Here is a 22,686-nt window from a genome sequence, read left to right on the forward strand (position 1 = left end):
TTTCTTCATATAGCAGCACATTTTTGGTTACTTAGAACATTCTTGGAATGTAAAGATGTGGTTATAAAAATGTACAAAATAGCCATTAGAAAATATTTGGTGTGTTTTTTTATTGGTTGCATTAATAAAAAATAAAAAATTACCCTTTAATAATTACAATTTAAAAATAAAAACTGCTTATTGAAATGCAAAAATCGTGCATTCGAATTATGTCGTCAAGCGGTGCGCGAGACATGATGATGGCGTAACTGATGCGGTTTGTTAGCTTATCCAGTTTATATGTAATTGTAACCTAATTTTCCTTGCATGCACGTTAAAGAAATGATATTTTATTCAAGAACGATCGTTTAAAAAGTGAATGTCATTTCATTTCAATAAGATGTGATGCTTGATTTTGGTTTAGATGTGCTAGTTGCACTCGCTTGCGCCCTCTTGTGGGCATAGGACACAATACAGCACTTTTTCTAAAGTATTGCCTTTCGGATTCGAATTTTGCTGATATTTAAGAAAGAAATTCGAATTGAGCTTTTCAGCCATTTCGACAGCTCTGATGTATAGGCTCTTATTAGGTTGTCACACCATAACCACATTGTTACACAGTGCTCTGTACGGGTTATTTTTAGGTTGTCTCACAAAAACCCTCTTGCAGAATTGCAAAATGTTGGTTTATGGTTACAAAAATAGAGCCTAAAGGCATTTTGGTTTCCCAAAAACAGGAACCAAAGGCTAAACATGATCTGTGTTTGCAGGGAAGATCATGTATGTTTGGTAAACATGGTGTGAGCAGGTCAGGGCTTCCATTGACAGAGTTAAGCACTACTGTGGAAACATGAGGCATGCGGGAGGATTTGCAGCCACACCTGCAGTTATACAGCAGACATTGTGTGACTCTCTCTCTCTCTCTCTAAGCTTATAAAAGCTAAAGTAGTGTGCAGTAAAGGTCTCCGGTGCAAGGGTGCAAATGTCTCTTCAAAGCTGACGACTAGTGCTCAGGTTTCGTCAAGAGACTTGCTGACACGTAGAGGTCACTGGCAGGGAATGCGAGTTACACACACACACACACACACACACACATATTCAGTGTTTTCACTGTGTCTCTGTGGCACACCTGTGCATTGAGACTCTTTATTATTTCTGGAAGTGAGCGCACACCTGTTTCCCAGCCTGTACTGTACTGGATTGTTTTGAGTGTGATTTAATGAGGCTCTGAAACTGAAAGAATCAGACTGGGTTACTATATTACGGCTTGCTTTTTATAGGGTGCTGGAGTTGAGCCCTCGCACTGCGTGCCATTAGAAATAACATTATACATTTGGTAGCAGGGTTTGAAATTTTACTTTTGTACTCACCGGCCAATTTGGCTACTAAATGATTAAGTTACCGGACATTCAGAACTTATGATAGCCAAAAAAAAACTGATTAACTATGTCACAGCTTATACAGTACAGGCCAAAAGTTTGGACACATTAATATTTTTAATGTTTTTGAAAGAAGTTTCTTCTGCTCATCAAGCCTGCATTTATTTGATAAAAAAAAAAAGAAAAAGAAAAGAAATAATATTGTGATATATTATTACAATTTAAAATAATTGGTTTTCAATTTATTATACTTTAAATTATCATTTATTTCTGTGATGCAAAGCTGAATTTTCAGCATCATTACTCCAGTCTATCACATGATCCTTTAGAAATCATTCTAATATTCTGATTTATTATGAGTGTTGGACACAGTTCTGCTGCCTAATATATTTGATGAATAAAAGGTTAAAAAGAACTGCATTTATTCAAAATAAAAAAATATTTTCTAATAATATAAATCTTCTTTACTATCACTTTTTATCACTTTAACACATCCTTGCTGAATAAAAGTATTGATTTATTTCAAAAGAAGAAAGAAAATTACTGACCCCAAATTACTGACCAGTCGTGTATATTGCTGTTACAGAAGATTTCTATTTTTAAAACATTTGCTTTTTTTTATTTATTTTTTTATTACTTTTTATTCATCAAAGTATCCTAAAAAAGTATCACAGGTTATGAAAAAATATTAAGCAGCAGAACTGTCTCCAACTTCGATAATGAATCCTCATATTAGAATGATTTCTAAAGGATCATGTAGACTGGAGTAATGATCCTGAAAATTCAGCTTTGCATCACAGAAATAAATGATCATTTAAAGTATAATAAATTGAAAACCAATTATTTTAAATTGTAATAATATATCACAATATTAAATTTTTTTTCTGTATTTTTGATCAAATAAATGCAGGCTTGATGAGCAGAAGAAACTTCTTTCAAAAACATAAAAAATAGTAATGTGTCCAAACTTTTGGCCTGTACTGTGTGTTTATATTATAAAATTTGGATTTCATACATTCATTTCTTATTCAAACTAAATCCTGTAGTCCTCCATTCCTCTTTCATCCTCTTCACCGAACACGTGTTTTAGGTGCACAGCTCAGTACAGTACAGAGAACATCAGAAACATGACGGATGCTGGAAAGATATCAATGTCTTTTCTGTCAATGCTTTTTAATCTTCGCTATTGCTTTAATGCAAATGAGCAACCGTGCCGTTAGTTGAGTAGTGACGCGTGTGTTCAAGTGAGCCAGATATGAGCAGATTCTGTGCAATACGCTGTATTTAATATATCATGATGACTATTGAGGAGTATTTGTGCTTAATCTGTGCAGATTTGTCTTACATGAACTTCCCCAGCAAAGTGAGTAAACATAAGTACCACGCCTGATTGGCTGGTGATTTGACAGCGTCACCCGCCACTGTTGATTTTCCCCCGCGTTTGACGGGTTGGCGGGTGTTGGTTTCAAACCCTGATTGGGAGAATGACACTGAAGTTTCAGGTTTGGTTTATTTATATCGCACCATTAAAACAGCAGCAGCTGATCAATGTGCTTTACATCAGCGGATAACATCAATACAAGCAAACGCAGTAGAAAACTAATTTCACAAATAAAATCAGAGACAATTTTTAAACTAAATAGCAAAAGAAAATCAAAATACAAACCAAAATAATCATCAAGGAACATTTAAAAGCAATGGAAAAAAGAATGAATTTTAAGCAAAGGTTTAAAAATCTGTAATGTAGGAGCAAATCTTTAATCTGTCTCTGGGAACCGAATGATTAGCGGAGCGAAGAGCTTATGTGGAGAGAGACGTTCAGATAGATGTGTGACCCTGGACCACAAAACCAGTCACATTTCAGGTGAGATTGACATTTGAAATTGAGATACATCACAAATAAGCTGAGTAAATAAGCTTTCCATTGATGTATGGTTTGTTAGGATAGGACAATATCTGGTCGAGATGCAACTATTGAAAATCTGAAGGTGCAAAAATATAGAAAAATTGAGAAAATCGTCTTTATATTTCTCCATTTATGTTCTCGATTGTGCTGCATTCACTCACAAAAATACATGTTTTATATATTTACGGTAGGAAATTTACTAAATATCTTCATGGAACATGATCTTTACTGAATATCCTCATGATTTTTGGCATAAAAGAAAAATCTATAATTTTGACCCATACAATGTATTGTTGGCTATCGCCACAGATATACCCATGCGACATGTGACTGGTTTTGTGGTCCAGGGTCACATATGATCGGGCTAAGTTGTTTAACCAGTATTGAATTGGCTCATCTTGCCCCGTCGGTGGTCCCGGGTTGGGTTTCATTGGTAACGATTGCCATTCCAACAACAGCTGATGTCATGCTAATTGTTAGCAGATGTAGTGGTATTTTTTTTCAGTCTCGTACAAAAGGCCAATTATCAACATTTCCCATTTGGAGACATGATTCGAGTATTCTGCTCAATTTCCACACTTGTGTCATTGAGATGGAATGAGCGAACAGCCAGTTGTCAAGGAAACGCAGTGTGAAAGGCAGAACTAAACACACACACACACACACACACACACACACACACACACACACACGGACGGGTTTTGTCTCTTTGCAGTCGACTGCAGTGTGTGATTGTTATTGCCTGGCCCCTCTTGATAAGCTGTTTTAGAAGCGGGCTATTGATGCCCCGTCGAGAACAGCGGCTTGAAATCAGACCGAGATCTCGTGTGTGTGTGTGTGTGTTCTGTCAGTCACAATGAGAGGTCGCAGAGACGGCCCTCAGAAGCACCCGAGATACATTTTGTGTGGTGTTTGGGAAAGGCAGATCCTTGATTTGTGTGTGTGTGTGAGATGGGTAGGGTAAGTGTAAGTGGACAGAATATAAAGGTGTGTGTGTGTGTGTGTGTGTGTGTGTGTGTGTGTGTGTGTGTGTGTGTGTGTGTGTGTGTGTGTGTGTGTGTGTGTGTGTGTGTGTGTGTGTGTGTGTGTGTGTGTGTGAGATGGGTAGGTTTAGGGGTCGGGTAAGTGTGTGTGTGTGGTTGGGTAGGGTTAGGGGTCAGGTTAGTGTGTGTGTGTGATGGGTTAGGGGTCAGAATATACAGATGTGTGTGTGTGATGGGTATTGGGTAGGGTTAGTCAGTGTAAGGGGACAGAATATACAGAGGTGTGTGTGTGTGTGATGGGTAGGGTTAGGGGTCAGGTTAGTGTGTGTGTGTGTGTGTGTGTGCACGGTGGAATTGCTTTGATGATGCGGAGTCACAGAGGTGTGTACCATATTCCAGGCACTTAATGTTTCCTGATACTACATCTTTAAAAACTGATCCTGTTTCCACCGGGTGTTATCATGAGGCTCAGTAAAGCACAGGCTAATTTCTCTCACTCTTTCGACACACTGTGTCTCTCAGAGTCTCGGTTTTGCTGTACTAAATGTCAAGCAGGAGCACACACAACACACAACCTGCGGGAAGCTGGAGATAATGCTGACAGATCTGGGCACCCGGGACTCGGAAGAATCTTTTTATATACCTAAATCAAACACGACATGTATATATGAAGACACGTCAACATTTCTCACATCATCACAGTTTATTAGCTATAGTTTAGAAAATGGTAATAAAATATGAGCAGAACTCAGTTGATATTTGACTGGTTTTGTCCGTCCTTCTGTTAGACTGTCTCACACATGAATTATGTTGAATATCTGTCAGCTGTTAAATTTAACTACACAATTAGATAATACCAGTTTAGCTCAACCAGTGACCAAGCAATGCTTCATTTTGTTCAGTCTGTGTGTAAAAAGAGCATTAGCAATTAAAGACAAAACACTTCAGCAAAACATGATCAGCTCAAAGTGTCTGGATCATTTATGGTCTCAAATTTTTATAGATTATATAAATGAACTATAGTGTCCTGCACACATATGTGTGAGAATAATTTTTGGTCTGACTATATATATATATATATATATATATATATATATATATATATATATATATATATATATATATATGAGAGAGAGAGAGAGAGAGAAATGCTACAGCAATGTCAGACCAGTGTCTCTATTCTTTACTTCCCCTGCATACTAATAGCTTTTTGCGCACCCTGCTGTTCCTGTGGTCTTTATACACGAGGTGTTCTAGATTTGGACATCTGTGCTGAGGAGTGTAAAGCCTGCAGTATACTCGTGCCAACAAGCAGTCATTTATCTTTCTGCCAACTAGCCTAAATATTCTAATCGTGCTCATGGGCGTAAGATTTGTTGCAGTCGTTGCATCTAAGCCCAGATCCCCAATGAGATATTTGACTTCAGGTGATCTCAGCTGTAGCTTCGTCTCGTCCAGCATCTCATTTTGTGATCTGTGAAGCTAAAAGGTGCATTAATTCAGCCTGTTAAGTAGAATAAATCAACTTTGTTATATGCGTTTCAGTACTTGAGATTTTATGTCTTATGTTGATGTCTTTTCTTCAGGTATGCTGGTTGTAAATGTTACCTGGAGGAACAAGACGTATGTGGGCACCCTTTTAGACTGCACTCGACATGACTGGGCACCTCCACGGTAAGACGACTTTCATAAAATACAAGCTTGTACTGTTTTTGTAGCGTTAATTCAACCTAATTTACGAATACATATGTTTAGTTTGCTATGAAATGGAAACTTATTCTAATTTGGCACAGTTTTGCCACACAAATTCAGGGTAACACTTTATTTTACAGTGTCCTTGTTACATGTGTTACCTGTACTTACCATAGGAATAACAGTAAATCATGCATAATTATGTGCAACTAACCCTCAACCAAAGCCTGATCCTATAGTAAGGACTATGTTGTTAATTAATATTTCTCAGTACTTAAATGTATAATTACTCTGTAACAATGACACCTTAAAATAAAGTGTAACCAAATGCAGTGTAAAGCTCTGTACCGTATATCCGTACACCACTACACACTCCTGCTAGACCCTTCATCATCTCCTCTGGGATTTTGCTGTAATGAAGGAAGCACTGGAGGGTAATGTGTCAAAATGCCCCCCCACCCCCTGCTGACACTCACCTTTTGAAATGCAACATCATGAAGGAATTGATTCCCATCCTCCCTATTCTTTTCTCCTCCTTGCATCGATCTAAAGCATTAGTAGTCACTTACAGACCCTCTACTGGGTCCTAATGCCACGAACTTCTCGCATGACCCTTAGATTAAGGGTTATTATAGCTTGAGGCAATAATAATGAGCTACGGTCTGAAGGAGCCTCCTTTTTTTTGACCTTGCACAGTACAGACACTCCAACATGTTTTTATCATGCTGTAACCTGCCCAAGGTCAGATACCAGCACTGCATGGTACACATAATTTGCTGTACATAATACTGTGTACATTTAAGAGACTCTGCCCTTAGGAGGCAGCTTCTGATTTCTAATCGTAATGTTCCAGAAAAGGCTGTATTTCCATGGTGCACTTTATCTTCTGGCTGCAGGCAAACATTGCTAACACAGCATTAACCCCTGGGGAGAGCACCGGTGAAGATGATGCAGTGCATTCATATGCGTTTTGTTCTTGAGTCACATGTAGTCTTTGGAACAGATTAACGCAATTAATGATGAATGCGAAAATCATTCCTGTATTTTTGAGTTTCTGCTATTCTCTGGATTGCAGAATTCTCCACTGACAGATTTGACACGTAAAGGTACACCGTGTAATATTTTGCTGCATCTAGTGGTGAGGTTGCGAATTGCACCCAGCAGAAGTTACGGTGGCCGACAGGAAGTGATGTCGTCGTCGTCTGAGACTAGTAGCCAGTTCAGCCATGAGGTTTCTTCACAAAGATATGCGTTTTTTCATATTTTTATAATACAAAATGGAGTCTTCAAGCAGTGAGGATGATTTTGTTGTCCTCTCTCTTCTTAAAAAGAGAAAAAGAAAGAGGAAATATTGGGTCCATCCAATCCTGAGATTGCGTAAATAGGAAGGAGAGTTCGCTGCGGGATTATCCCGAGCTTCAGGATGTCAGAGGCTCAGTTTGATGCTTTGCTAGCAATACTGGAGCTACATATTAAAAAGAAGACCACCAATTTCCGTGAACCAATTGATCCTGAACGGTTCTAGATTTTGACGATCGCTTGTACGGTGGCCCTGAATTGTCAAAACGCCTCTCAAAATGCTTGCTACGCATGCAAAAAAAACGCAGAATATTGAACCCAAACCAAATTTTTTATGATGGACGAAAGTTGTAAGGTGTAAACGTGATTGACACAACGTGAGGTCGGATTTATTTTTTCACCAGACGAGAATTTCGGACTCAGTGTGCAAGGACCTTTAGTGTAAACAACTACTCTAAAGTGACAGCAATGATTTTGGTGTTAACTCCTGGTCCAGTTAGTTAGAGGGAGATGACAACTTACAGAGCTGTACACAGTGACTTCACACACCATCTGAAAATCATGCCTTGAGACACTGGAAAAACAGCAGCATGTCATGAAATTGTTGTATAACCAACAATCGAAATATAGAACAAAGCATATCTAGTTCCTTCTAACCCACAGGACAACTCCCGACAGAGTTTTTCTCCTGTTAAATATCTCTGACATTACACATCAACCTGTGATGTATATCATCTTGTCATTCTGCTGGCCCTTATAAATCTCAGTTCTGTTCTGAGGCCCTGAGGTAGCTTTCCTAACTGCTTTGTTTTACTACGGTTCAATGCCTGTGCTTTGATCGAGCTCTTTGGTTGCTCTTGTGCCTTATCTGTTGGAGGATGTTATCACACTGCATCTAATCAGCAGCCAGGTCACCCTGGCTTAATCCTGCAGCAGTGTGGTACTGCGTGCCATTCATCAGAACAAGCATTGCTGTCTAGATCAGGGATAACGAGAGGATAAAAACGCACAGCACGTTGCTGGCTCTCCAGGGCCCACTGGAGAAGCACTTATAGCATCCAAATGTAGAGGCTGATTTAGAAGAGAGGCCATTTCTCATCCTAGAATATCTGCAGGACTGTTAGCAGCCTTTGTGGTTAGCAGATAATTGTGAGTTTTAGGTAGAAAATGGATGGCACTTACTTATTTGATTATTGATTCTGAATTTAAAGGGATAGTTTACCCAAAATTAAAATTAGCCCATGATTTACTCACCCTCAAGTCATCCTAGGTGTATATGACATTCTTCTTTCAGACGAATATAATCGGAGTTATATTTAAAATTGTCAGAGCCGTGTGGAGCACTTTTATCATGGATGGATGCACTTTTATGATGGATAGATGCACTTTAAAGATGGATAGATGCACTTTTGTGATGGATAGATGCACTTTTATGATGAATAGATGCACTTTTATGATGGATATATGCACTTTTATGATGGATAGATGCACTTTAATGATGGATAGATGCACTTTTATGATGGATAGATGCACTTTTATGGACTTCGAAACAGAAACAGCCATTCACTGCCATTATAAAGCTTGGAAGAGCCAGGACATTTTTTTTTAATATAACTCTGATTGTATTCGTCTAAAAGAAGAAAGTCATATACACTTAGGATGACTTGAGGGTGAGTAAATCATGGGCTAATTTTCATTTTTGGGTGAACTATCCCTTTAATATCTATGGAAGAGTTGTTTTTCATATTCAGATTAAATACATTTTTCCCTTACACTTCTTCAGGTTCTGTGAGTCACCCACAAGTGACCTGGAGATGAGGAATGGCCGTGGACGGGGTAAAAGAATGAGGCCCAACAGCAATACGCCAGTCAATGAAAACAGTAACTCTTCTGATAACAAAGGCAGCAACAACAGCAAGACTCGAGCCGCGTCGAACAGCAAAGGGCGACGGGGAAGTCAGAATTCCTCTGAGCGACGAACCCCACCAAACAGCAACCCTGAGGATATAAAGGCTAGTCCTTCATCTGCTAACAAACGCAAGAACAAACCTGCCTCAGACATGGAGCCCAATTCTAGTTCTGAGGACACTAAGGGTAGCAAACGAATGCGAACCAATTCGAATAGTGGAATACCTCATACTATTCTTCCCCTGTCCAACATCAAAGCTGAATCCTTGCCCCCTTCTTTAGATCGCAGCTGCCCCTCACCGGTTCTCATTGATTGCCCCCATCCCAACTGCAACAAGAAGTACAAGCACATTAATGGACTTAAATATCACCAGGCTCGTGCTCACAATGATGATGATATCAAGCTGGATATAGATGGTGATAGTGAGTATGGTGAGGACTCCACTTTGCACCCTGAGTCAGGTAGTTGCAATGGTGCATCCATTTCCCAGAAGGGTTGTGCATCTCCTGCAAGGTCGAACACACCCAAAGGTAGAGGATTTGATGCTCAGAGCCAATCACCCTCATCAGGAAAGTTCAGCTCAAAGCAGCCTGGCAAGAAGAAGACAGAAACTGAGCAAGATTCTGTTGTGCCCATGGATGGCTGTGAGGATGGCCCATGTCTTACAGATGAGACGAGCAATGATGGCATTGATGATAAAAGAGGCTTGGATAAAGCTAAGAAGTCTGGGAGTAGTACCAAGGCAGACAAACTTGCTCAGAAGGCAATGAAGTCCGCAAGACCCCTGGTTCCCTCTTTACCTCCACAGCAATTGTACAACTTACCAACCTCTGGCTTCCCTGCTCCCAATTCTGTCTCCTCCGCCAGTATGGGCTCTGTGGTCCAGTCCATTAGCAAGAGCCCCCAACTAAAGTCCATTCAACCCAAACCTGCAGTAATAGGAGATCCCTCAATTAACCCAGTCTTGAGCGGTTCTAAGGACAAGAAAAAGAAAGATAAGAAAAAGAAGGAGGGCAGTAAGGAAGGAGACAGTCCAAAAGCCCCTTCCAAAGGAGGGAAACCTGAAGAAGGTAAGAGCCCATATTCTGAAAGCTCAGACCAAGGCAGTAAGGGTGAGGGACTATTAAATGGATCCACGGATCCACATCAAAGTCGGCTAGCCAGCATGAAAGCAGAGGCAGACAAAATCTACAGCTTTTCTGACAATTCCCCCAGTCCTTCTATTGGCGTGGCTAGTCGGATAGAAAGTGGTGGGATGGCACAGCCTCTTACTCCACTGCATGTGGTTACCCAAAATGGGGCAGATAACTCTTCTGTGAAGACCAATAGCCCAGCATACTCTGACATCTCAGATGCAGGGGAGGATGGCGAGGGCAAAGTGGATGGTATAAAGGTCAAGTCTGAGGATCAGGCAGTTCGGGAAGGTGCCAAGAAATCTCTATTCCCATCCCAACCACCAAACAAAGACCCCTCTTATTATCCAGGTTACGATACATACTACTCGCCCAATTATAGCAACCCAAACCCCAGTCCAGGAGTCTCTAACCCTGCCACATCGTTGCAAGATGTTGCAGTGAAAGTGAAAAAAGAGGAGGAGCCAGAACCAGGGATTGACAAGGGCAAATCAGAGCTGCCTGAAGAACGAAAACCAGACATAGCTGTATCGTCTCAACAGCCACCGCAACAGCAACAGCAACAGCAACCTTCGGTCATTCAACAGCGTTCTAGCATGTTCATGCAGCCCCTCTATTACAATCAGTATGCTTATGTACCTCCCTTTGGCTATTCACCAGATCAGGCCTATCATAACCACCTGATGAACACAAGTCCAGCTTACAGGCAACAGTGTGAGGACCGACAACGACAAGCTGCTGAGCAGCATCGTGTTGCAGAGAAGAAATCAGAGGCCGCTCAGAAGGACAGGGAAGCCTCCATTAAGCAAGAAGAATGGAAGCAGAAAGCTTCGGTTCCTCCAACATTATCTAAGGCGCCAAGCATCTCAGACTTGGGCAAGCCGTCCCCACAGAGCAAGCCCAAAGATCCCTCAGAGCCTGGCAAGTCAGTCATTATCCCCAAAGGGGAAGATGGCAAGGGACAGACCCAGCAAGGTGAGGGTTTGAAAATGAAGCTAAGTGAAGCTGGCCATCATACAAAGGATGAGCAGAAACCAGGCCTCGAGTCTGGAAGATCGGCCATGGAGGCAATGTACATGTATAGACAGGTATGGCACTTAAACATTGCTTAAACATTATTTTGGGGTTTTTCTACATTACCAGTTATAGAGTAATTTTCATCACCGTTTTAACCTTTATGGCTTTCTTGAGAAATGTAAAACTCTTGAGTGACATCTTAAGAACATAGTTATTAGGGCTGTCAAAATGGCTGAAAAGCTAAATTCGAATTTCTTTCTTAAATATTAGCAAAATACGAATTCTAAAGGCAATACTTAATGTTACAGGAAAAAAGTACTGTGTTGTCTCCTATGCCCACAAGAGAAGGGTGCAAGTGTTCACTTTTTAAAGTGCGTTAACTTTCGAAACGTGCATGTGCATGCAAGGAAAATTAGGTTATAATAGTCCATAAAACAGTGTAAGTGCATTAGTAACGTGAGAAAACACGCTTCAACAGACGTTACTAATGTTACTACATGAACACAACAGCAAACTGCCATTCAGAAACAATCCACTTCTACTCACTACAGCTACATATTGTTCGTCAAAAACACCAGACGGTCAGCTTGAATGCAGCGAGTGCTGAGCACTTTTTGTTGACAATGTTTCCAGCTGATGAAAACACTCTGACCGATGTGCCAGGGAATGGTCAAGTATGTCGTTGCATGATTTTTGCCACTATCTGATAAGCCGCACCGGTTGTACTGGATAAGCGAGAAAAAAAAAAAAAAACGCATCAGTTACGTCCTCTCACGCGCATCTTGACAACAAAAATGCGAATGAACGGTTTTTGCATTCGAATGTGCAGGATTTTTTTTATTTTTTATTTTTTTGAATATTCGAAATTCTAATTTTTATTTGACAGCCCTAATAGTTATAAGAACCCTCACTATGCACTTACCTTCCTTTCATAATGGGCATTTCTAACTCCACTATCTTTTCCAGGAGCCAGACTCTCGACTGTGGCCCTACGTTTACCCCAGCAAGTACCCTGATGCTCAGAAACAGATTGACGAGGAGCGGTGGAAGGAAGAGAGCAAACGGGAAAAGGACAGAGATCGGGACAGAGACCGGGACAGAGACCGGAAGGGCAAAGATGAAAGGTCACGTCATAAAGACACTCCCTCTAAAGAGGAAAATAAGGAAGTGGCAGAACCACGAACTTCATCAGCCCCAGAGGAGCATAGAGGAGTTAGCAAAGATCCACGAGCACATATGCAGTTTTCCTCGCCTCTGCCGCAGCACCAGTCATACATGTCTTATATGCACGGATACCCCTATGGTCAAGGTTATGACCCCGGCCATCCGGGATACAGGGGGATGCCCACTGTCATGATGCAGAACTACCCTGGTAAGTCCTTTTGTTAAGCTAGCTACGTTTTTTGCAGTAATTTTTTTGTAGGGATGCACCGATTAGAAAATTTTAACCGATAATAGCGATAACCGATATATTGGCCGATAAATCGAATTCAAAATTTTTATATAATTTGAGAGCCTGATTACAAAAACAAGTCTCATCATTAAAAGCCATGTCCCAAACACACGATTATAATGTTCTCATTATAATTTTATGTAGCCGATATGACAGACTCAAGCTGAACTATTTTCCTTTTTTGAAGTGATTCTGATCATATTTCAAGCAATTCAAAATCATCATGTTGAACAGTGCGCATCTTAAATGTCTCAGCTGAAGGACATAATCCATTATTTATCGGCTTTAATATATCGAGCAAATGTTCTTTTTTTTACTACAAAATCTTTAACACTTTTTTTTTGTTATTCTTTATTAAGCTTTACATAAACAGGGAACCATTAACAGCAATACGATATGATAAAACAAGACTTCACATTGCCCTCATTCCTGAATGTATAAGCAAAAGTCATACATGTTGAACTGAATACATAAATAAAGACATGTAAACGTATGAATACATAAACGTGAGGAAAGATACAGCTTTCCTGTAGCTCCATGGTAAGAGCATTGCGTTAACAACGCAAGGTTGTGGGTTCGATCCCAGGGGATTGCACATACCTATGTATAAATGTATAAGATAATGCAATGTAAAGGGGGTCGCACACCGGACGCGCAGCTTGGCGGCGCGCCGCGCAGCGCCACGTCTTTTAAATTCGAACACACTATTCTCTATGAGAGTACACACACCGGCGGCGCCTTTCGGCGTCTGTCCGCGGCGGCTCAGGACCGTGTTTAAAATCCTGCCGCGCCACAGAGCGCCATTTACATAGTTTTATATTAAATTTACATGTATGTGTCTCAAATCGTAGTTAATGTATATACGGACTTCACCCTGTGCTGCAATATACATTTAGTTTTATATTTATTTACAGAAATCAGAAAATTGCTGATGTTATCGGATTTTCAGGTGACAGTTGTCCTAGACGTGGCGCGGCGAGGCGCTGAGCTGCGCGTCCGGTGTGCGGCCGCCTTAAGTCGCTTTGGATAAAAACGTCTGCCAAATGCATAAATGTAAATGTAAAATGAAAGAGAAAAAAAATCTAATTAATTCGAGAAGAATGCATACAAATACGCATACATGTCACATATACACACATACATAAAGAGAAACTATATGTACATATATAATTATACATATGTGCAATACTTGTATATCAGCCATATTTTCTCATCTGGCCGATAACGATAGCATAAAAAATGAACATATATCGGTACCGGTACCGATATATCATGCATCCCTAATTTTTTTATACCATCTTAGGAAACATGTAATTATAACCAGAATGCTGATATTTAAAGGGTCACTGTTAATTTCACCTTTCTTTAGGATCGTACCTGTCGCCAGGGTACTCTTTTTCTCCGTATGGCAGTAAGATGCCCCCTGGTGAGGAGGGCGAGAAGGCTCGTGCCAGTCCTACGGTGAGCGGCAAGTCTGCGTCTGAGTCCAAAGCCCTGGACATCTTGCATCAGCACGCTAACCAGTACAAGAGCAAATCGCCCACAGTGGGGGAAAAGATGCCCCATGAAAGAGACCGAAGTGGGGGTGACAGAGAAAGAGACGGTGAACGTCCGAGATCTTCACCTTCTCAGCGGATCATGCCTTCCCACCATCATCTAGGCTATCCACTACTCCCGGGACAGTACGACCTGTCTTACGCTACAGGTAAGCAGTTAAAAATACACTCAAACCAAAAATAAATCAGACACCAGATATATATTTTAATATTTTTTACTAGTGTGTGCAGGACACTACAGTATAGTAAACTGTGATATATTACACACAATAACTCTTCATACAGAGACTACCAGTAACATTTGAGACCATAAATGATTCAGACACTTTGAGCTGATCATGTTTTGCTGAAGTGTTTTGTCTTTAATTGCTAATGCTCTTTTTACACACAGACTGAACAAAATGAAGCATTGCTTGGTCACTGGTTGAGCTAAACTGGTTAAATTTAACAGCTGACAGATATTCAACATAATTCATGTGTGAGACAGTCTAACAGAAGGACGGACAAAACCAGTCAAATATCAACTGAGTTCTGCTCATATTTTATTACCATTTTCTAAACTATAGCGGATAATCTGTGATAATGTGAGAAATGTTGAAGGTGTCTGAATAAAGTTTGGTTTGACTGTAGCTTAGTTTAGGTGATGATTTGTAAAGGCATGTTAGCTGGCCTTGACTCTGATTAAACTGAAAGCTTCATATCCACTGATACGTGATGACTGTGTTTCTCCATCTCACAGGTATCTCCTCTTCAGCCATTGTTGCGAGTCAACAAGCCTCTGCCCCTTCACTTTACCCCCCCGCGCGGAGGTGAGAATGGTAAGATAGTTCATCTTTATCTACAAGCACAAAAAATGTGGCTTATAGTTTTAGGGCTGGGCGATATAGCTAAATATACTGTAATAATCACCTCTTTTAAATATTTGATTTATATCTCAGTTTATAAATCAGTATCTCATTTTATATCTCAGTTTATTAAATGTTTTTGCCCTGAAATTGTTTAAAAAGGTGGGGTTTTTCAGTTTTTTTTATCAGAGGAACCATTATTTTGCCGTTATCGAAGTCTTTGTTGCTGGGTAGAATTGTAAGAATTGAAAACTTAAGTTTATTTTTTTTATGTGGGCCAACATAATGCATAGTCATAACAATATTTACCATATATATATCTTTTTTTCCCTTAGTGTTGTAAAGCATGCAAAATAAATGCTAAAGGGGACGTCCATGCACATTAAACTGTTTCAACCAATTCTTTAAATAGGACAATTTCAAAGAAATGACCTGCAGAAATAAATTGAACTCAATAACACGGTCTTTAGGAACTTAATGACCAATAAAAAGCGCATTACATTCAGCACAGTATTCACAACGATAGTTAACTTTTATATTGCTTCCATAATAATATTGATGGACCATCCAGCCCTAAATTGTGCTTCATCCTCGACTGATTCTTGACTGTACAGTCTTTGCTGTCCTCTAGTGGTGAACATCTCTTATATATCCAGGCCTCTTTAAAGGGCTGTTTAGTCACATATAATGAAGCATATACAGTCAATATATCTTTATATATCTTTATTCAGACTCCTTCAGCATTTCTCACATTATCAGTTTATTCACTATAGTTTAGAAAACGGTACTAAAATATGAGCAGAACTCAGTGGATATTTGACTGGTTTTGTCCGTCCTTCTGTTAGACTGTCTCACACATGAATTATGTTGAATATCTGTCAGCTGTTAAATTTAACTACACAATTAGATAATACCAGTTTAGCTCAACCAGTGACCAAGCAATGCTTCATTTTGTTCAGTCTGTGTGTAAAAAGAGCATTAGCAATTAAAGAAGAAACACTTCAGCAAAACATGATCAGCTCAAAGTGTCTGAATCATTTATGGTCTCAAATGTTACTGGTAGTCACTATATGAAGAATTATTGGGTATAATATGTCAGTTTACTTTATTTTGCTCTCCTCACTTACATAAATGAACTATAGTGTCCTGATCACACTAGTGAAACAATATTTCTGGTGTCTGAATAATTTTTGGTTTGACTGTGTTTGTCTGCTATTTAAATGGTCTCATATTTAATATTTCAAATATTCAAATGTGTTCTTGTTCCCTCTCCAGGGAGAAGTGACTAGCCGCTTTTCTGCAGAAATGTGACTGGTTCACATGAGGACACGGTGTGGAGCTTATGACATCAGTTCAATGATGTTCCTGATTTCTTTATGGTTCTTTGTCCCCGGACTTCTTCTCGGCGCCGTCAGAGAGGAGAAGAAGCAGATCCATACGCCTCCCTCTCTGTGCTGCTGGAAACATACTCAGGAGAGAGGAGACACACACACCACGCGCAAGCTCTCGGGAAACACACACGGACCTACAGAGTGTGGGAAACCTTTACCGAATGCAAAGACATTCCTGGAAGTCACTACATTGTGTTTAAAGCATGGAGTGTGAATGTTCTGGACTGCTGCTCTAGAGCCATAAGGATTATTGTTGTTTTTTCCCCCCCGAAGGATTCCAGCATCTTCATCTTCACACATTTACACACACAATCTCTTTGTGGACACTATGCAAGTGGATAAGGCTTGATTTCCTCGCTCAGTTCATTCAGGGCAGTGCCGTTGCGAAGCTATCGTTTCAACATTACTTGAGTTCCTTGTTCAACAGGCAGTTTTTAATGCACTTCCCTGTCTTTGACGTTCATAGTTATTTTCTTTCACGTTCCTTTTGATTTTTTCATTAATGGAGGATGAACAAATAGCCCAAAGTGACTCTGTTAACTGCTTAGCATTGGTCGTTTTGCAGTGCAAGGCAAATGTTTTGTTCTCGAACGGGCGACGGGGCAACGGCTCCATTCTGCTTCGCATCGGTCGTTAAAGGGAGAGTTCACCCAAAAATGAACATGACCCCATGATTTACTCGCCCTCAAGTCATCCTAGGTGTGTATGACTTTCTTCTTTCAGACAAACACAATCAGAGTTATATAAAAAAATGTCCTGGCTCTTCCAAGCCTTATAATGGCTGTTTCTGTTTTGAAGTCCATACAAATCCATCATAAAGTGCATCAATCCATCATAAAAGTGCGTCTAAGTGCATCTATCCATCATAATAGTGCATCAATCCATGATAAAAGTGCATCAATCCATGAGAAAAGTGCATCAATCCATGAGAAAAGTGCATCTATCCATGAGAAAAGTGCATCAATCCATCATAAAAGTGCATCTAAGTGCATCTATCCATCATAAAAGTGCATCTATCCATCATAAAAGTGCATCAATCCATCATAAAAGTGCATCAATTCATGATAAAAGTGCATCTATCCATCATAAAGTGCTCCACACTGCTCTGGGGGGTTAATAAAGGCCTTCTGAAGTGAAGCGATCTGTTTGTGTAAGAAAAAAATCCATATTTAAAACTTTATAAAGTAAAATAACTAGCTTCCGGCCAAACAAACATACGGATTCCACTTAAGTCTAAAGCGCAACTTACAGTATGTGAGGAATGTGACGCACTGCATGCGTCTTAAGTGGAATTTGTGTGTTTGTTTGGCCGGAAGCTGGTTATTTTACTTTATAAAGTTTTAAATATGGATTTTTTTCTTACACAAACAGATCGCTTCACTTCAGAAGGCCTTTATTAACCCCCCAGAGCAGTGTGGAGCACTTTATGATGGATAGATGCACTTTAATGGACTTCAAAACAGAAACGGCCATTCACTGCCATTATAAAGCTTGGAACATGGACATTTTTAATATAACTCTGATTGTATTCGTCTGAAAGAAGAGTGTCATACACACCTAGCATGACTTGAGGGCGAGTAAATCATGGGCTAATTTGAATTTTTGGGTGAACTATCCCTTTAAGCGATGACCTGATTTTCAGTCACATGATGGGCCTTCTTACGTTTGGATTATCCGGGTGGTGGAGGGAAGATGAAGCATTGGCTGTAAAATGTAAGTGCCACAAAAGGCAGGAACTTTGACTTCCAGACTGGATTTACGGATTTTTTTTCCGGCCTGCAATGATTGACAGTTGTCATTGATATGCTGCTTGCGGATTGAAGTCCGAAATGTGGCAAAGCTTAGAGCGATCTGAGTTAAGATAACCCCAAAAAAGGCTTAGATTTGGCATCCATCTTCTGGACTTCTTTAACCTTGGGTTAGTTGTCACTGATCCACAGACTCGCGGAGCCACACCTGGAAAACACGCTTTCTTCTGTACGTGTGCACGGTGTTATCCAGCACTCGGTAAAAGCATTAACCCAAACAGAGAGCAAAGCAACACGCGCAGGCGTCCTTCCTTATCTCCCTCACTATGTGCTTTCTGTATATATTGTACAAAGGAATTATTTTAAAAAACGGTTGTTGAATGCTATCGGATTTTCTTACTATCTCTCTCTCTCTTTTATTTTTTTTTGTCTGTTAGCCTTTTTTTCTACCATTGTTGACATGATATCAACGTTTAGCTGGTTATAACGGCTTTATATTGGAAGTGTTTTTGTTTTTTAACTACTTTTTCTACCCCTCCTCTTCAACACTCTTCAAGTCAGGCTCACTCTGCTTTGAAACTGTTTTAGAAGCACATCTTTTTTGCGTTTACTGACGCCAATTTTAATAAAACGTCTCAGATTTTTTTAGTCCACACCCTTGCGAGACACAAAAGCAATGGCGCGCTCATATTTCAAGAGGGATTGATGGGAACTATGGGAAAGGACGGCCCGAGTCTGGTGCTATCTGGAGCTAGTCTTTCCAGTTCATCATCATGCAGTTATTGTCTGAATCGCGATCTCTCAGGAGAGCATTATTGAAATCTGAGCCTTTTAAATCATCCTGGCATGTTCATCACTCTCGGCTGCATTCAAACTCGATTATCGAGCGGCACAGCGAAGAAGACGTTACTTAACGTAATTCGTTTACAGCGGCTCCCCCCCCCCCCCCCCCCATGTTAAACATGACCGTTCGTCAGCAAATGTTTAGTATCTGCAAGGTAGGCTTTTTGCTCCTTAGATTTTTAATTGAGTGATAATTTCAATGCTGCAACTAAAACACACGCTAAAAATCGCACATTTTACCCTTTTTTTAAAGATTTTTTTAGGCATTTTTATTTCATTCTCTCCATGGTGATGGAAAACTTTACATTTTTATGCTGATTTAGGACCAGCTTCTCTCTAACTAAAACCCTAAACAGTAACTTAAGTGAAACTGCAGCACTGGTCTCGAAAGGCTCGCACTAATACGAGAGAGTTGGGAGTTTTATATAATAGTAATAACCTCACTTTTAGTTGTTCTGTCTTTGCGCGTTTAGCCAGTAAACCTGTGCTGTCTGGTGACTTGATTCATAATTGTTGAGGAAAAAGCGCTTGATTGTTTTTAATTTATTTTTGAGGGTTCTTCATTTTGTTGTTGCTGTTTAGAAAGATGAAACGGCCGGTTTTGTTTCAACAGTTCAAACATTCGTTCAACATTTGTCTCCAACGGTGCTAATATAGCCTCCCTGTGCGATCCTTGTGGGAAGAGAAGAGGGAATTTGTTTTTTTCTCTTCAGTTTTCTGTTTTTATTAGGCCCCTCCCACATCCCTCACATCACTAATTAAGCCCCGCCCACCCCACGCCCATAGAGAGCAGTGTCAGTCATTGGTACTTGAAAGAAAGATGTTTACACCTCTTCATTTCTGTGTTTGGATGCATTTCTCTTTGTAAACCATCGCTCTCTCTCTCTCCCTGCCTTTCCTCACTGTCTCACTCTCTCTTCCTAGGGATCTCTCATGTAAAGTGTAAATTGCTACATTTTTTATACAATACTGTAACTTGCCTTTGTACATTTAGGCAGAAAATAAATCTTTTTATGAGACAATCACTCCTGTTAATCTGTGTCTTATCTCTCTGAAAGACTTGCATGTGTTGTATTGCATGTAAAAGCAAGCGAAAGCTATATTCTGATCAAAAAAATAGAATTTGCGTTCAGTAAGTGAAAGGTTTCTCGAGGTTTGTGAACCCCTAGAGGTTCATGATGGAACTGCTAGAGATTTGAAGGAATTGGATAGCAATACCAACGCAGAGATAAATATGCACAATTCAAAAAATAGTTTAAAATAACAATGAAAATGACATAACATGCAAAGAGTCTATTTGAAATTCATTCTGTTTAAAATGCCTGAACTCATTTTTAGTGATTTATTATTATATTCCATAAGGGTGTGTTGTTCACACTTGTAGTTCAGTTCTCTTGGTTCTTTTGGTCTGGACCAAAAAAAGAAAATACATTTAGTCATGTTTCGCTTAGCATTCACACTGTCTTTCTTAAGACCAAACATAATGACATATATACATATACGCTGGGCTAAATGCGCTCATTCTATATGTGTGTATGTATGTATAGCAATTTGCCCAGAGCTGAGAACTTGTGAAGAGTTTGTAAAATGTGTAAGGAAGTCAGAACACTCCTGGACTTCCTCCAAATGAAGATCTGCTGCAAGGAGACCGCATTCCTGATGACAAGACAAGAAAAAACAGGTGTGCTTCATCATTCTGTCCTTTTTAGGGTCGCATCTGCTGACATCACATCCTGTTTTTGGTTCATTTGGATGTCTTTGATCTGTTTTGCGTTCATATTTCTGTCCAACCGCACAAGAGTTCATTTTAAAGCGGAGCGAGACCCTTCTTTTCCGAACCTAAAGGCATATTGACATGTTCACAACCTGATTGGTTGACTTTTATTACATATCCCAGACAGCAACATAGTGTCGGCCCTGTTGCTGTTTCGGATATTTTGCAGCGGAACTTACCGAACATCCAAAACGATGCTGTGTTCTGGGCTAAATGCGCTCGTTGTATGTGCGTAGCTACATATGATGGTATTTTGAGCAGCTGAAAACTCATGAAGAGCTTATAATATGTGTGAAGGAGTCAAAACGGCATCAGGAATCCCTCCGTCACACACAAATGAAGATCGGCCGCGAGGAGACTCGGTTCTGACGCCTGTACCGAACTGGGATGGGCAACATCGCTATTATGATGAGAAAAAACAGGTGTGCTTAAGCATTCTGTCCTTTTTAGGGTAGCATCTTGTGACATCACGTCCTGTTTCTGGTTCGTTTACATGTTTTTGGTCAGTGTTGCGTTCATATTTCAGTCGAACCACACCAGAGTTCGTTTGGAAGTGGAGCGAGACCTATCTATTCAGCGTCTCGGCCCGCTTGTTTGGTTCAGATGGAAGCGTTCACACTTATTCAAATGAACCGCACTAACAGAGCAATCGCACCAGGGTTCGTTTTGATCCAACCACACATGACAAGTGGGAACACACCCTAAAAAAGTCAATTTATCCTCACTGTTACAGTGCACTTCTTGGCCTTTCTATTGAATATAGCTGTGTTAATTCAAGTAACTGAGTAGATTATAGTCCAGTTCACTATTATTAACAACATTTAGGTTAGGCTATAAGAAAAAAAGAGTTAAAGACCAACGCCACAGGTGAAGATCCAGGCCACCTTGAAACATAAACCCAGGCCAATCTGAGAGATTATCATATTAAAAAAAATGCAGAGTAGAAGACCTGAGAAAAGGTCTTCTCCTTCATTTCTTAGCCACACTTATTTTACATGGAAGAGTTGAAGTACCAGATTTTAACCAGCAGAGGGCCGCCTTTACCTGCCTTTGGGACCCAGTCTCTTTGGCCAGTTGTGAAGATATTTTTATAGTACAACTTAGTACAACATTTAATTGTTTCGTGAGAAAAAAGTGTTCTTCGGCATGTTCGTGTGACATCTTATTTGTATCGGTGTACGGACGCCATATTTAATTTCTCGAAAATAAAAACAAGGCTATGGGGGATACTTAACATTAATATTTATGATACTTTGGTGTGCCTTGAAAATATATCCCTCCATAATATTTCGTGATATAAGATTTTAAGACAATCCAGCCTATTGAATGGATTGTAACTCTTAGCATCGTTCCTGTTCTAATTTTTTTATTTAAATTATTGAAACTTCTAGTATTGATGATTTAAAAATGATTTACTTTTAGCTTCTGACCAAGGCTGTATCTCAATACTAGTTTTACTTGATCTTAGTGCTGCGTTCGATACTATAGATCATACATTACTCTTAGATCGACTACAAAATTATACTGGTGTTCAAGGACAAGCACTAAGCTGGTTCAAATCATACCTATCTGACCGCTACCATTTTGTCTATTTAAATGGAGAAAAATCGACCATAACTCCAGTAAACTATGGAGTGCCGCAGGGATCTGTGTTAGGCCCTCTGTTATTTTCAATATATATGATGCCACTTGGAAATATTATAAGGAAACATGGAATTAGTTTCCATTGTTATGCTGATGACACTCAAATATATATTTCATCACGGCCGGATGAAAACG

The 22,686-nt window shown here is 39.8% G+C and overlaps 1 protein-coding gene and 1 long non-coding RNA gene across 10 annotated transcripts in view; one reads left to right on the forward strand and one right to left on the reverse strand.

Annotated features, from left to right (window-relative positions):
• Positions 1 to 20,158, forward strand: part of znf609a (zinc finger protein 609a) — a 122,431-nt gene extending 102,273 nt beyond the window's left edge. For 7 of the 9 annotated variants that reach the window (XM_082160629.1, XM_082160628.1, XM_082160633.1 and 4 more), the window contains 6 exons: positions 5,834 to 5,921; positions 9,022 to 11,368; positions 12,264 to 12,669; positions 14,120 to 14,455; positions 15,046 to 15,124; positions 16,427 to 20,158. In XM_082160629.1, the coding sequence (XP_082016755.1) occupies positions 5,834 to 5,921; positions 9,022 to 11,368; positions 12,264 to 12,669; positions 14,120 to 14,455; positions 15,046 to 15,119 (3,251 nt within the window). In that variant the 3' untranslated portion in view covers positions 15,120 to 15,124; positions 16,427 to 20,158. The remainder of the gene's footprint in view (positions 1 to 5,833; positions 5,922 to 9,021; positions 11,369 to 12,263; positions 12,670 to 14,119; positions 14,456 to 15,045; positions 15,125 to 16,426) is intronic. The other 2 variants (XR_014202962.1, XR_014202963.1) reach the window with 2 other exon arrangements.
• LOC309491309 overlaps positions 1 to 22,686 on the reverse strand; it is an 82,340-nt gene that overhangs the window by 4,225 nt on the left and 55,429 nt on the right. The gene's annotated exons all lie outside the window — the stretch shown is intronic.

This window comes from Leuciscus leuciscus (genome assembly GCF_965113295.1).
Source record: "Leuciscus leuciscus genome assembly, chromosome: 25".
Taxonomy (NCBI): domain Eukaryota; kingdom Metazoa; phylum Chordata; class Actinopteri; order Cypriniformes; family Leuciscidae; genus Leuciscus; species Leuciscus leuciscus.